The sequence below is a fragment of the Typopeltis vanoorti genome, chromosome 16, assembly GCF_054136105.1.
Source record: "Typopeltis vanoorti isolate ZY-2024b chromosome 16, IOZ_Tvanoo_1.0, whole genome shotgun sequence".
Taxonomy (NCBI): Eukaryota; Metazoa; Arthropoda; class Arachnida; order Uropygi; family Thelyphonidae; genus Typopeltis; species Typopeltis vanoorti.
Window position 1 is genome coordinate 98404962 of NC_143564.1, and position 12739 is coordinate 98417700.

The window sequence follows — 12739 nt, forward strand, 5'->3', positions numbered from 1 at the left end:
ATACATATTTTAGTCCTAATCCCAAGTAAGCAAACAGTTAAGTTTGCGCCTGAACATAGTTCAAGTCTAAAGGTGGTGCAACATCAGGGAAACTCATTGTAAAGATGGGTAAAGCTCTGATCACTATTCTTAGTATATATATATATTTTAGAGAATAAATTTTAAATGACTTTAAACCGAGATAAAATATTAAATTTTAATGATAGTAGTCTGTCATTTAAAATTTATTCTCTAAAATGTATCATTACAACTGAATAGAAGATCAAGAATACATATTTTACTCCTAATCCCAAGTAAGCAAACAGTTAAGTTTGCACCTCAAGTCTAAAGGTGGTGCAACACCAGGGCAACTCATTGTAAAGATGGGATAAAGCTCTGATCACTATTCTTAGTATTTTCCATAATGTAAAGCACATCTCACTAAGAGATGTATACTGCAATACATTATGGGTGAGATCACTACCCAGACCGGTTTCAACCTTTTTTGAGGTCTCCTCAGTGAGTAGCTAGACCATAAATACCAAGGTTTTAATAATACAGAGCCTTATCAACTTTACCTATAACAAGTTGCTACAAGGCGTTTTTATTTTGAACAAGAATCTCTGGAGGAGATATAGATGTAAATAAGTTTTTTTACCTTGGGTAATGTATATTAGGGTTACCAAGTAATTTTATAAACTTGGTTATTTTACTCCTAATCCCAAGTAAGCAAACAGTTAAGTTTGCGCCTGAATGTAGTTCAAGTCTAAAGGTGGTGCAACACCAGGATTTAACATCAAACTTAACTGTTTGCTTACTTGGGATTAGGAGTAAAATAACCAAGTTTATAAAATTACTTGGTAACCCTAATATACATTACCCAAGGTAAAAAAACTTATTTACATCTATATCTCCTCCAGAGATTCTTATTCAAAATAAAAAAATTCTTATTCAAAAAAAAAAAACTTGTAGCAACTTGTATAGGTAAAGTTGATAAGGCTCTGTATTACTAAAACCTTGGTATTGGTATTTAGGATCTAGCTACTCACTGAGGAGACCTCGAAAAAGGTTGAAACCGGTCTGGGTAGTGACTCCACCCATAATGTATTGCAGTATACATCTCTTAGTGAGATGTGCTTTACATTATGGAAAATACTAAGAATAGTGATCAGAGCTTTACCCACCTTTACAATGAGTTGCCCTGGTGTTGCACCACCTTTAGACTTGAACTACGTTCAGGCACAAACTTAACTGTTTGCTTACTTGGGAATAGGAGTAAAATAACCAAGTTTATAAAATTACTTGGTAACCCTAATATACATTACCTAAGGTAAAAAAACTTATTTACACACACACACACACACACACACACACACACACACACACACACACACACACACACACACACACACACACACATATATAAAAACATTCATATAGATGTTTACCTTTATTATATGCCAGCATGTTTCTTGATCAATTCTTGGACCCTGATAATCAGAGAATTCAGCTTCTATGCAATAATCAAGTACTGCTATATTTCCATTATAATTAACTGCTTCCTTTGCCTATAATAAAAATTGTATATTATAATATACATAAGAACAATTTATTACATATCTTTATATTTTAGTCAAAACATACTTTGTCTAGCACAACAAAATCAGAAATTCATGAAGTCATGAATGCTAACAGAAATATTGTAAACACCACCTTAGGCAGGGTGTGTGCCAAAGTTCAATGAAATCTGGTCAATCTGCAGAATTTTTTTTCAGGATTAGTGTCATCACAAAGAGCACCAAAACTGCTGAAACTAATAGTAATAAAACCTTAGAGGACTAGTGAATAATTGTCCAGAATGCATCTTTTTACAATAGGTAATGCACTATAAAGCCTTGATCTGGTAGGAGAAAAAAAAACTTCAAGATGTGTATGGCTTTTCAAAGATTTCATATTCTACATCATTCACAATGTTACTTGAAACAAAAAAAAATTATAATTAAGAAAAATAAATAAATAAATAAAACACTGGAAATCTTTCAGATCTATTTTGAAATATATGATTTTCAAAATACCACAATCATCAACTTAAGTGAGGCTTGTTTCCATCCATAAGATTAAATAATCTTAAGCAGCTTTTTAAGATTAATAATCTTAAAAATCACACCTACTTTCATTAAATGAAACTCAACTGTTCGTTTCCTCACTCTAATAATATCATATTCCATGTCACACTACATATACAGCAATTACTCAAATATTCCATGTCAGAAAATAAATCTTATGGTTTATAATAATTTGCTGACTTTATTCCATCAAATTCATTTGTTGCCTTAACCACGCTACCAGCCAGGAAGTATATATATCGAAGATATCATGGATGCGAAGTGCATATTAAAATACCACTGATATTACATTGAAATATATGATGGATACAAAGCGTATGAGGATGCGTATTTGATCCATAATGGCCGGTAAGGTGGTTAAGTTGTCTGTTATAAGCCCTTAATTTACACTGTTTAGGGATTTATTTTTTTTAATTACACCACAGATTGACACTTAACTAACACTTTTTGCCACTATAAAGCAATAACATATTATTATTGCAATAACATATCATTAACATAATAATTAATGTTGTAATATTAATGAGTCAAGTGCAGACACGTATAAGAAGAGCTCTTGATTGGGATAAGTTTTCTAGGAATAATTAAATATATATGCATAATTGTTTGAGTAAGAGAGGCTGTAAACGTTGTGCGCTACAGGTTTTATTATTGTGTGGGGAATTTTTTTTTTGCCGAAACTTAATTACGAAATCGTTTTTAGACTTAGTAACCTGCAAAAAATGGTGGCAGCATTGTCATTCAATGACTTTAATTTAGATTTCAGTCATTTCGTTAAGTGTGAGGTTGAGGTCTGTTATATATATTCTTTCGATTACATAAATGATTTGTGGATATTTGATGAGGACGGAAGGAGGGTGTGTGTGTGTGTGTGCGAAGTGTGACCTGAATGAGGAATTGATGAATGCAAATATGAAATTGGTGACAGAAAGTGTTAGTAGCAAGATTGTCGTGGGGAAAATGAGTGCACGTTTGAAAGAGAAGGATGGTGGGAAAGAGAGACGGAAAAATGTTAAAAAATCAGTAAAAAAGAAAAAGAGTGATTTGAAAACCGTAACAGATGTTAAAAGGGACAGAAGTCAGGTGAGAGTGGCGGAAGGAAACGAAATTGAGAGAACGAATGAAACTAGAAATGGCGTCACGCAAAAATCGAAAGTGAAAAACATTGAAAGAATGGATGATAGTGAAAAAAGAATGAATGATAGTGAAAGTTCGACGCATGTTGGACTGAAAGTACAGAAACAAAGAAGGATGAATGAGTGTGAAAATGGGAAGAATGATAGCGAAAGTTGAATGCACGTTGGACCAAAAGTACGGAAACAAAGAAGAATGAATGAGATTAAAAGTTAGAAGTGGGGGTCGAGAGTTAGAAAGTCAGAAAGATTGAATGATAGAGAGAATGTATCGCGAGATTCGAAAGTTGAATTGGATGAGGCAAGAGATGAAAGGGATGCAGAATGAAATTAAGAAAATTTCGGTAAAAATGATTAAAACAAATCATAACGGCAAGAAAGAGTTAACGAAAGATGCGCAAGTGGCATTGTATGGTGACTCCATTATTAAAGGTGTGCTGGATGACAGGATGCACTAGGTATGTTTTCCAGGTGCTAAAATGAAAGTGATTGAGGCATTGGATATGAGGCAGGAGCGAGCAAAAGAGTTAATAGGTACGAATGATTTGAGAGAGGACAAAGAGTGTGTCAGAATGGATATCAGGAGGCTGCTTAGAAGGATAAAAGAGAATAGTGCGACAGGAAGGGTAGTCAGCATGTTGCCTAGGTATGACTGTGATGAAATCAGGCGGAGAGCAAGGATTATGAATGATATGCCAGCTGAAATGTGTGAGGAGAGGGGAGTACAGTTTGTTAATGTGTGGAATGAGTTTGAGTGACGAAGTGAGCTGTATGGGAGCAATGGACTGCATTTGAGTGGTTATGGTGTGAGTTGCTTGGAGAGACTGCTGATGGAAGGTAGAGAAGTGAATAGAGAGAATGAATCAGATCGAGTTTGAAGTGATGTGGAAGAGCGGGAGAGTAAGACAGGAGAGATTGAAGAGGTGGTCATGAATGGGGAAGTGAGTGGTATGAGTATAGAAAATGAGAGAAGGGTGTGCAAGAGGAGCAGGGAAATGGTGAGGCTCAGGGTGAACAGGGGTACACAGCATGAGAAAGGTGGATGCTCCAAGAGAAAGTGAGCATGTGTAGGCAGGAAAGGAATGGGATGACCAGGGATCAAGAAAAAACAGTTGGAGTTGAAAAGGGTTTTAAAATGAAGAAGCAGAAAGGGAAATGACCCCAGTCGAGCATGAGAGATCACATCGAGTGAGTGGTATCAGTGGAACTAGCTGTAGATCCAGAAATGAGCTGTTGTGTTTGTATACAAATGCTAGAAGTATAAGTAACAAGGCAGATGAAATGGTTGCACTAATTGCATCTGCTAACCCAAAGGTTGTCGGAATAAGTGAGACATAGTCGAAAGAGGATGACATCCTGACAGGAATAGAGATGGAAGGGTATGATGTGTTTTGTGAGGACAGAAGGAGTAAAAGGGGAGGAGGAGGAGTGCTATTGATGATAGAGAAAGAGTTATGTCCATATAAAGTAGAGGTGCAAGAGAGAAATAGGCCAGTGGTTTGAGGCAGTATGGTGTGAGATAGAGGTGAATGGAATCAAATACTTGGTGGGATGTTGTTATAGACCAGGTAATGTGGATGATGGTGATAAGAAATTTACAATCAAATTAGCCAAGTAAATAAAAAAAGGGTGATCATTATGGGTGATTTTAATTATGGCAATATAGACTGAAATGATGAGATAGCAACTGGAATTAAAAAAAATGTGTTTCTTGAGTTTTTGAGGGCTAACTACCTCAGACAGTATGTAACAGACACACGAGGATTGAGGGTAGGGTCTTGGATTTGGTCATCTCATCAAAGGATGTAATTATAAATGAGATGTCAAATCATCCACCAATTGGAGAGAGTGACCATGAGGTGATTACCTGGGTGGTTACCAGCCAGCAGTGTGAGGACGTCTTTGAGAAAAGAGTATATGTGGAACTACAAGGGGGGGGGGGTGATTATGAAGAACTCAGGAAACAGCTTGCGGGTGTGGCATGGAATGAGGAGTTATCTGGAAAAGAGATCAATGCAGCTTGGGGGCATTTTCAAAAACTGTTTAGTAGATGCAATGTCTAAATGTATTTCAAGGTTGAGAAGCTTAATTAAGGTGGGTGTGAGAAGGATGAATAAAGAGATTAAGCATGCGATACAGAGAAAAAGGACATTGTGGAGACAACAAAGAGAAGTGGAAATAACCAATTTCATGAGGTCTACAAAGACCAAGCAAGGAGGGTAACTTGGTTGGTGAGGGTAGCTAAAGAGAGGTATGAACAGCAGTTGGCTAATGAAGCCAAAAACAATCCTAAGGAGTTCTTCCGATACATAGCCAGCAAAAGAAAGAATAATTATGGAAGGATGACACTGATTGGAGAAAATGGTATAAAGACAGCTGATGCGGAATGTGTGGTGGAGATACTTAATGAGCAGTTCATAAAGATCGTTCAATCTTGTGAATGTGACTTCATGGAGAGATTGAGAGCAGTTGATGATGGAGAGAAGAGACTGACTGTAGGTGAGCAAGAGGTGTATGGGGAGTTGAGTAAACTAAATGTTAATAAGGCTGTGGGACTTGATAATATATCACCACGTATTCTGAAAGAATGTGCCAGGAGTTGACACCTGCCTTGACATATTTTTTTAATATGATTCTTGCACTTGGTCAAGTTCCTAAGGAGTGGAAGGAGGGCAAGATTGTGCCACTTTGTAAAGGAGGTGATCGAACTCAAGCATCAAACTATAGGCCTATCTGTGTGTCAGCTGTTGTGGTTAAGTTGTTGGAGAACCTTGTCAAGTTCCTAAGGAGTGGAAGGAGGGCAAGATTGTGCCACTTTGTGAAGGAGGTGATCGAACTCAAGCATCAAACTATAGGCCTATCTGTATGTCAGCTGTTGTGGTTAAGTTGTTGGAGAAGCTTGTGAGAACTAATATCCAGAGTTGGGTTGATAACAATATTATTTTCTTTGATGGACCGCATGGATTTGCTAAAGGGGGTCATGTTTTAGTAATCTACTTACTTATTACAATAAAGCGACTGCTTCCTTGGACAGAGGAGAAGGATACACAGTAATATACTTGGATTTCGCAAAGGCTTTTGATAGAGTACCTCATGATAAGTTGACAGTCCAAGTATAGCAGATGGGGTTGGATATTAGATTGGTGCATTCGATTGGAGACTGGCTATCTGATACCTATCAGATAGCCAGTCTGATAAGTTGTGTATGAGGGAGCAATATCCAGGAAAAGGAAAGTCACTAGTGGAATGCCACTAGTGACTTTCCTTTTCAGGGGTCTGTTTTAGGTAAATTACTGTTTAACATGTATATTAATAATATAGGTGAAGATTTGGATGATATTCAGTTGTTTGCAGATGATGCAAAGTTAGGACGAACCATGAAGTGTAGTGAAGATGTTGTGACCTTACAGGAAGACTTGAATAGATTGAGTGATTGGGCACGGAAATGGAAATGCGAGTTCAATGTTGCAAAATGTAAGATTTTAAAATTTGGAAAACAAAGATGGGATGCAGAATTTATGCTTGGTTAGAATATATTGTTGGAGGTAGAGGCAATAAGAGATCTGGAGGTGATAGTGGATAAGGATCTGAAATTTAGGGGACACATAGCCAAAATTGTGAAGACAACACAAAGACTTCTGGGAATGATGTGGAGGACACTGACTCGTGGAGGTAGGGAGATTCTTGTTCCATTGTATAAGGCTTTCATTAAGCCACACATGGACTATTGTGCCCAGATTTGGTCACCGGATTTTCAGAAGGATGAAGAGATGTTGGAAAGGGTCCAAAGGCAACTGACTAAGGTAGTTTCTGACCTCTGGAACGCTGAGCATGAGGAAAGATTGAGAAGATGTAATTTGCAGCATCTGGTGGAGAGGAGGATGAGAGGAGATAAGATAGAGACCTACAAGTTGGTAAGGGGTTGTTATAGGATCAATGCTGGAGAAGTTTTACAGAGAATAGTGGGAGATCAGGGGAGAACTAGAGGTCATCCCTGGAAACTGTATAAAGAGGGTGTGAGTAGGGGAGTGAGAGGCAAGTTTTTTTTGTGCAGAGTTGTGAATGATTGGAATGCCTTGCCTGAGAATGTGGTGTCTGCAAAGAGTTTGAATATGTTTAAAACACAGTATGATGAGCTGTGTGTGTGTGTGATAAAAGGACCTCCCAGGTGAGTCTTTGACTCCATGAGGTCTTGGGGTGGTAATAATAATAATATTTGAAAGTGCCATCCAAAGCCTTAAAAGATAAAAAAATCAATTGCATTATAACAAACTATCTATTTCTTTATTTCCTATGCATTCATTAGAGTGAAAGCAGAGTGTAGACAGAACTATACCCACATTGGTCTACTTAAAACTAGATTCACAAGAGGAAAGCCACACCTGTTGTGGTTGTTGACCATTTCCCAGTATCAAGTAAATAAGGTCAGACATGGAAGAATTTCATAATAAAAACTCTCTTTTTCTCTCGCTCTTTTTATGTGAATCCCCCTCATCAAAAGTTATAAACCATAGGTGGGCCATGATTTTGATAATCATGGCCCACCAAACCCGATAATTTTTAAGCCATTTTGTCACAAAAAAAAAATAAAATAAATAAATAAATAAACACAGAGTGGTGGTGGTCTCACTTCAAAATAACAAAAATCATCTACCACCTAAATACATTAAAACCATCTATACCACACTGGTATAGATATTTGCAAATGTGTTTGATATATATGCTGTTAATCATCATCTTTTTTGTTTCTTTTATGCTATACAGATGCTTTCCTTTTCAGCTCTAAAGAGATTTATCCATCTACCTTATCTTGTGAAAATTCATGAGTGCTTTTCAAATGTCTCTTCATCTAAACATAATTAAGGAGACGGATACAGTAATATACTTAGATTTTGCAAAGGCTTTTGATAGATTACCACATGATAAGTTGATAGTCAAACTAGAGTGGATGAGGTTGGATATTAGATTAGTGCATTGGATTAGAGAACTGGCTATCTGATAGGTTTCAGTAAGTTGTGTATGGGGGAGCAATATCGAGGAAAAGGAAAGTCACAAGCAGTGTGCCTCAGGGGTCTGTTTTAGGGCCATTACTGTTTAACTTGTATGTTAATGATATTGGTGAAGATTTGGATGGAGATATTCAGTTGAATTCAGATGATGCAAAGTTGGGACGAACCATGAAGAGTAGAGAAGATGTTGTGGCCTTACAAGAAGACTTGAATAAATTGAGTGATTGGGCACAGGAATGAGGAAACGAGTTCAATGTTGCAAAATGTAAGATTTTAAAATTTAGGAAACAAAGATGGGATGCAGAATTTATGCTTGGTGAGGATATAATGTAAGAGGTGGAGGAAATAAGAGATCTCAGTGATAATGGATAAGGATCTAAAATTTAGGGGACAACACATTGCCAAAATTGTGAAGACAGCACAAAGACTTCTGGGAATGATGCAGAGGACACTGACTTGTAGAAGTAGGGAGATTCTTGTTTCATTGTATAATGCTTTGATTAAGCCACACATGGACTATTGTGCCCAGATTTGGTCACCTGGTTTTCAGAAGGATGAAGAAATGTTCGAAAGTGTCCAGAGGCAACTGACTAAGGTAGTTTCTGATCTCTGGAATGTAGAATATGAGGAAAGATTGAGAAGATATAATGTACAGAGTCTGGTGGATAGGAGGAAGAGATGAGACATGATAGAGACCTACAAGTTAGTAAGGGGTTGTTATACGATCAATGTTGGAGAGGTTCTACAGAAAAAACAGTGGTAGATCTAGGAAGAACCTGAGGTCATCCCTGGAAACTGTATAAAGAGGGTGTGAGTAGGGGAGTGAGAAGGTTTTTTTTGCATGCAGAGTTGTGAACGATTGGAATGCCTTGCCTGAGAGTATGGTGTCTGCTGAGAATTTGAGTGAGTTTAAAGTGCAGTATGATGAGCTGTGTGTATGATAATAGGCCCTTCTAGATGAGTCTTTGACTCCATGGGATCTTGGGTGATAATAATAATAATAATTATTACTATTCCAAATCTTGTCGAGTCATAAAACTCATGGGAAGCCCACTTTAGCAACACAGTCTATCATACCACTTCTTTAACTTGTTGACCATTAATGCTCTCACCACCCTATAGGCAATGCATTCCAATACCTTTTGCACTCCTTCCCCCTTGTTGTACCACATGAAACATCTCCCAGGTTTTCATCCTGGGATGAAAACCTGAGAGATGTTTTCATCCTCTCTTCATCTTCTATCTATCAACCTCTGCAATCTGCATACCTTCAGCCAATCCTAACATTGTTCAGTCTCGATATCATTATGTTCTCTACCTGCATATCCTCTCCAAGATTAATTATCCACTTCAAATTTAAACGGGAATGGGCACAGTAATCCAGATGTGGTCTAATCAGAGCTTTATATAATCGAATCAACACTCTTATTCTTCACTGAAGATAATCTAAAGATCCTTTGCATGCAAAGCTTTCTAAAATTTATACCTGATAACTTTCAGGTATGGCCAGCGCTTGACAAATACACTCACTGACTCATTCTTAGGGAGCAGATTTTACTAGCTAGCAAGCAACTGCAGAATGAACAAACTAGAATATTTCTTATTTAATAAAATAATAATAATTTCTCCAATCATGGTAGCACTATTAATCATTCTGTGGGGCATATCATTAAAAAATGGGGGGGGGTGAATACATTTTTTGTGTGATGAGTAGGATTAGCAAAATTTGCTGAGCCCTGGCTATAATTAAAAATAAATTTCAAATTAATTCTAAATTTATAAAGTAAAGCAGTCAACGATTAACAAAGCATCTGAAATTCCAATATGTATACAACAGCAACACATATAAGAAAATTTTAAAATTGATTAGCTGGGGTCATACTTACCAATAATGTAATAAAGGATGAATGTAATACTCTTGCAAATAAATCTTGATTATATTTGCCAATGTATGCTAGACTTGTCAAAGAAGAAATCATAGAACCAGGATATTTATTTATCTCTTCTTTCCTTGAATGTGATCTTAGTTCAACAATTACTTCATTAAAGAAGTTCTCATTTGTGATATCACTAGTATAAAATGTTGCACTATATAACAATCTGTCTATATCTTTCAAACGTAATACACTTATTTTTCCAATTAAGCACTCAACGACAACACTAAATGTTTCAGGATTATACATCCTCAGTGATGTGCCCAAACGTGAAAGATGCACTAATGTATACGTATTCCACTTTGAAATAAAAGGAATGCAATTACTTAAAAATCGCTTGTAGGATAACTTAAGTTCAATACATTCACTCTTATGAAATAACTTAAGAAAGGCAGATAATGTTAAATCAGGTATAATCTGTAAATGGTCTGTTACCCTGTTAATGAGTAATTCTAAGAGAACTGGATTGTTAATTCTACAATTAGTTTTGAAAAAGGCTAAACAAATAATACCAAGTTCTTCAATGCTTAACTTTTCAGTAACAGACATAAGTTTTCTTTCTAATTGTAATGATGCATCAACAGTAATCACTCTCACCGTACTGAGGAGAAATGCTAACTGTACAACCTGGTGAGCCTGTAAATTATTTAATGTTGATAATAGTCTAGTTACCAAAAGTGTGATATAGTCAGACCACTTGCTTAACTTTAAATAGTACCAATAATCTGCGATCAGAAGCTGTTCTTGAACTGTCCAAGTCCAAATACGATTAAGACATACTTTATTGAGCGTCTTTCTCAGGCGTTTAAAATTGGGAGCATTATTATTATCTACACGAGGCCACAAGCAAAGAGAATACAGACATTCTTGAAGATCTTCATTACTCATATTTGGCAACTGTTTAACAAGCATGCTAACTAATCTATTATACCTCATATCTTCGATATTAAGTTTTTCTCTTCTGCTCCTTTTTGACAGCGTTTTAAACTCTTGCAACACCTCATTAAGTTTATGTTGAGAACCGGATACATCTTTCTCATCTTCAGTCTCATGGATGAATTCAGATCGTTTAATTACGGAAGAACTATATGCTGTTAATTTTTCCATTATGCCATGATGATACTGATTTTCTTGATCAGCCTTATAAAAATAAGTAGAATGATTAAGTCTAGATGAAATATAAGCGTTTTTTGAAGCAAAGAACGTCTTTACTAAAAAAGGAATCCTAAAAATTCGCATATCTGTTGCGACATAGGTACCGAAATGAAAGATGTGAAAACGTCCCCAGTTACAGGCATTCAGTATTAAAATCATACTCATATTTAACACACTTACTATAGTTATTGCATTTTCTTAAATACTTCTGTAATTAAAACACTTCTGTAAAGCTTATTAAAACTTCATGGCCATTTAAATCTTAAAGTCGAAATGTAAACACATTTCATGTCTAAATAATAATTTTCTTAATCATAAATATCGCAACATGCACGTAATAGTTACAAACTAAGCAACCTCATTGCATTTTTTTTTTTTTTTTGAAATCAGCGCGCTTTTATTTTTATTATTTTTATTTTTTGTCGATGCTTTTGAATAAGCTTCCTTTTCCCTAAAAGTGTATTATTTATCCTAAATTGGCACTTATTTATTTATTTTTGTAAATCATAGCATTTTTAAATCGTTCGGATAAAAATCACGAAAGCACCCTGGGACTTCTTCGTACTAGGCTACACAAACACTAAAATTTAAACGAAACATAGAAGACTACGTCAGCAGGGCGCAAAGATGACACGTAAATCGTGAAGCATAACAGATTTTCACTATGGTGACTCCATGAGGTCAACAACAACAACAACAAAAAACATAATAATAATAATAGGGTAAGTACCCCCCCCCCGATGAGTCCCTTTGACTCCCTAGAGGTATCACGTAATAATAATAATAATAATAAGATAATACCTCCAGGGAGTCAAAGGGACTCAGCGGGGGAGAGGTACTTACCCTATGTTGATGTTGATGATTGGTAGTGGAGGTTCGATATAGTGGTGGAGATGGAGAATTGTACAATAGGTGTCATCCTGCGATGACTCTTCGGACTCCTTGGAGGTGTCACGAATAATAATAATTATTATTATTTTAATCTTTATCATAATCATTATATTAATCATTACCATCGTTTTAATCAATTTTATCATATATCTCTTTTATCATATATATCAATTTTATCAATTTTAATCAATTTTATCATATATCTCTTCACTATCCTATTAACTAATAAGAGCAGATTAGCTAGACTGACCATGCGTACCGTTTTGAACGGGACAGTGCTGAATCGAAAAAAAAAAAAAAATCAGCTAATGCGTTTTTGTTCCCGTATAGGGAGTAGGCGAGGCCGTTTTTAAGCCCTAAGTTTTGGAGACTGATTGAGCAGTACAATCTCCATTGGTAGTCAATCAGAGATAGCTGGCCCAAGGCTATGACTAATTAATCGGCACACATTGAAGAAGTGCCGCCATCTAATGGTCCTAACCCTAACATAATATATTTAATGTCTGAAAATA

The 12739-nt window shown here is 36.1% G+C and overlaps 1 protein-coding gene across 1 annotated transcript in view; it reads right to left on the reverse strand.

Annotated features, from left to right (window-relative positions):
- LOC150098213 (non-canonical pre-mRNAs endonuclease FASTKD5, mitochondrial-like) overlaps nucleotides 1-11919 on the reverse strand; it is a 185178-nt gene extending 173259 nt beyond the window's left edge. Inside the window, exons 1-2 of the mRNA XM_090406527.1 lie at nucleotides 10134-11919; nucleotides 1428-1547 (exon numbers count right to left, since the gene is read on the reverse strand). Coding sequence (XP_090262653.1) covers nucleotides 1428-1547; nucleotides 10134-11501 — 1488 coding nt within the window. The 5' untranslated portion in view covers nucleotides 11502-11919. The remainder of the gene's footprint in view (nucleotides 1-1427; nucleotides 1548-10133) is intronic.
- Between the last annotated feature and the right edge of the window lie 820 nt (nucleotides 11920-12739).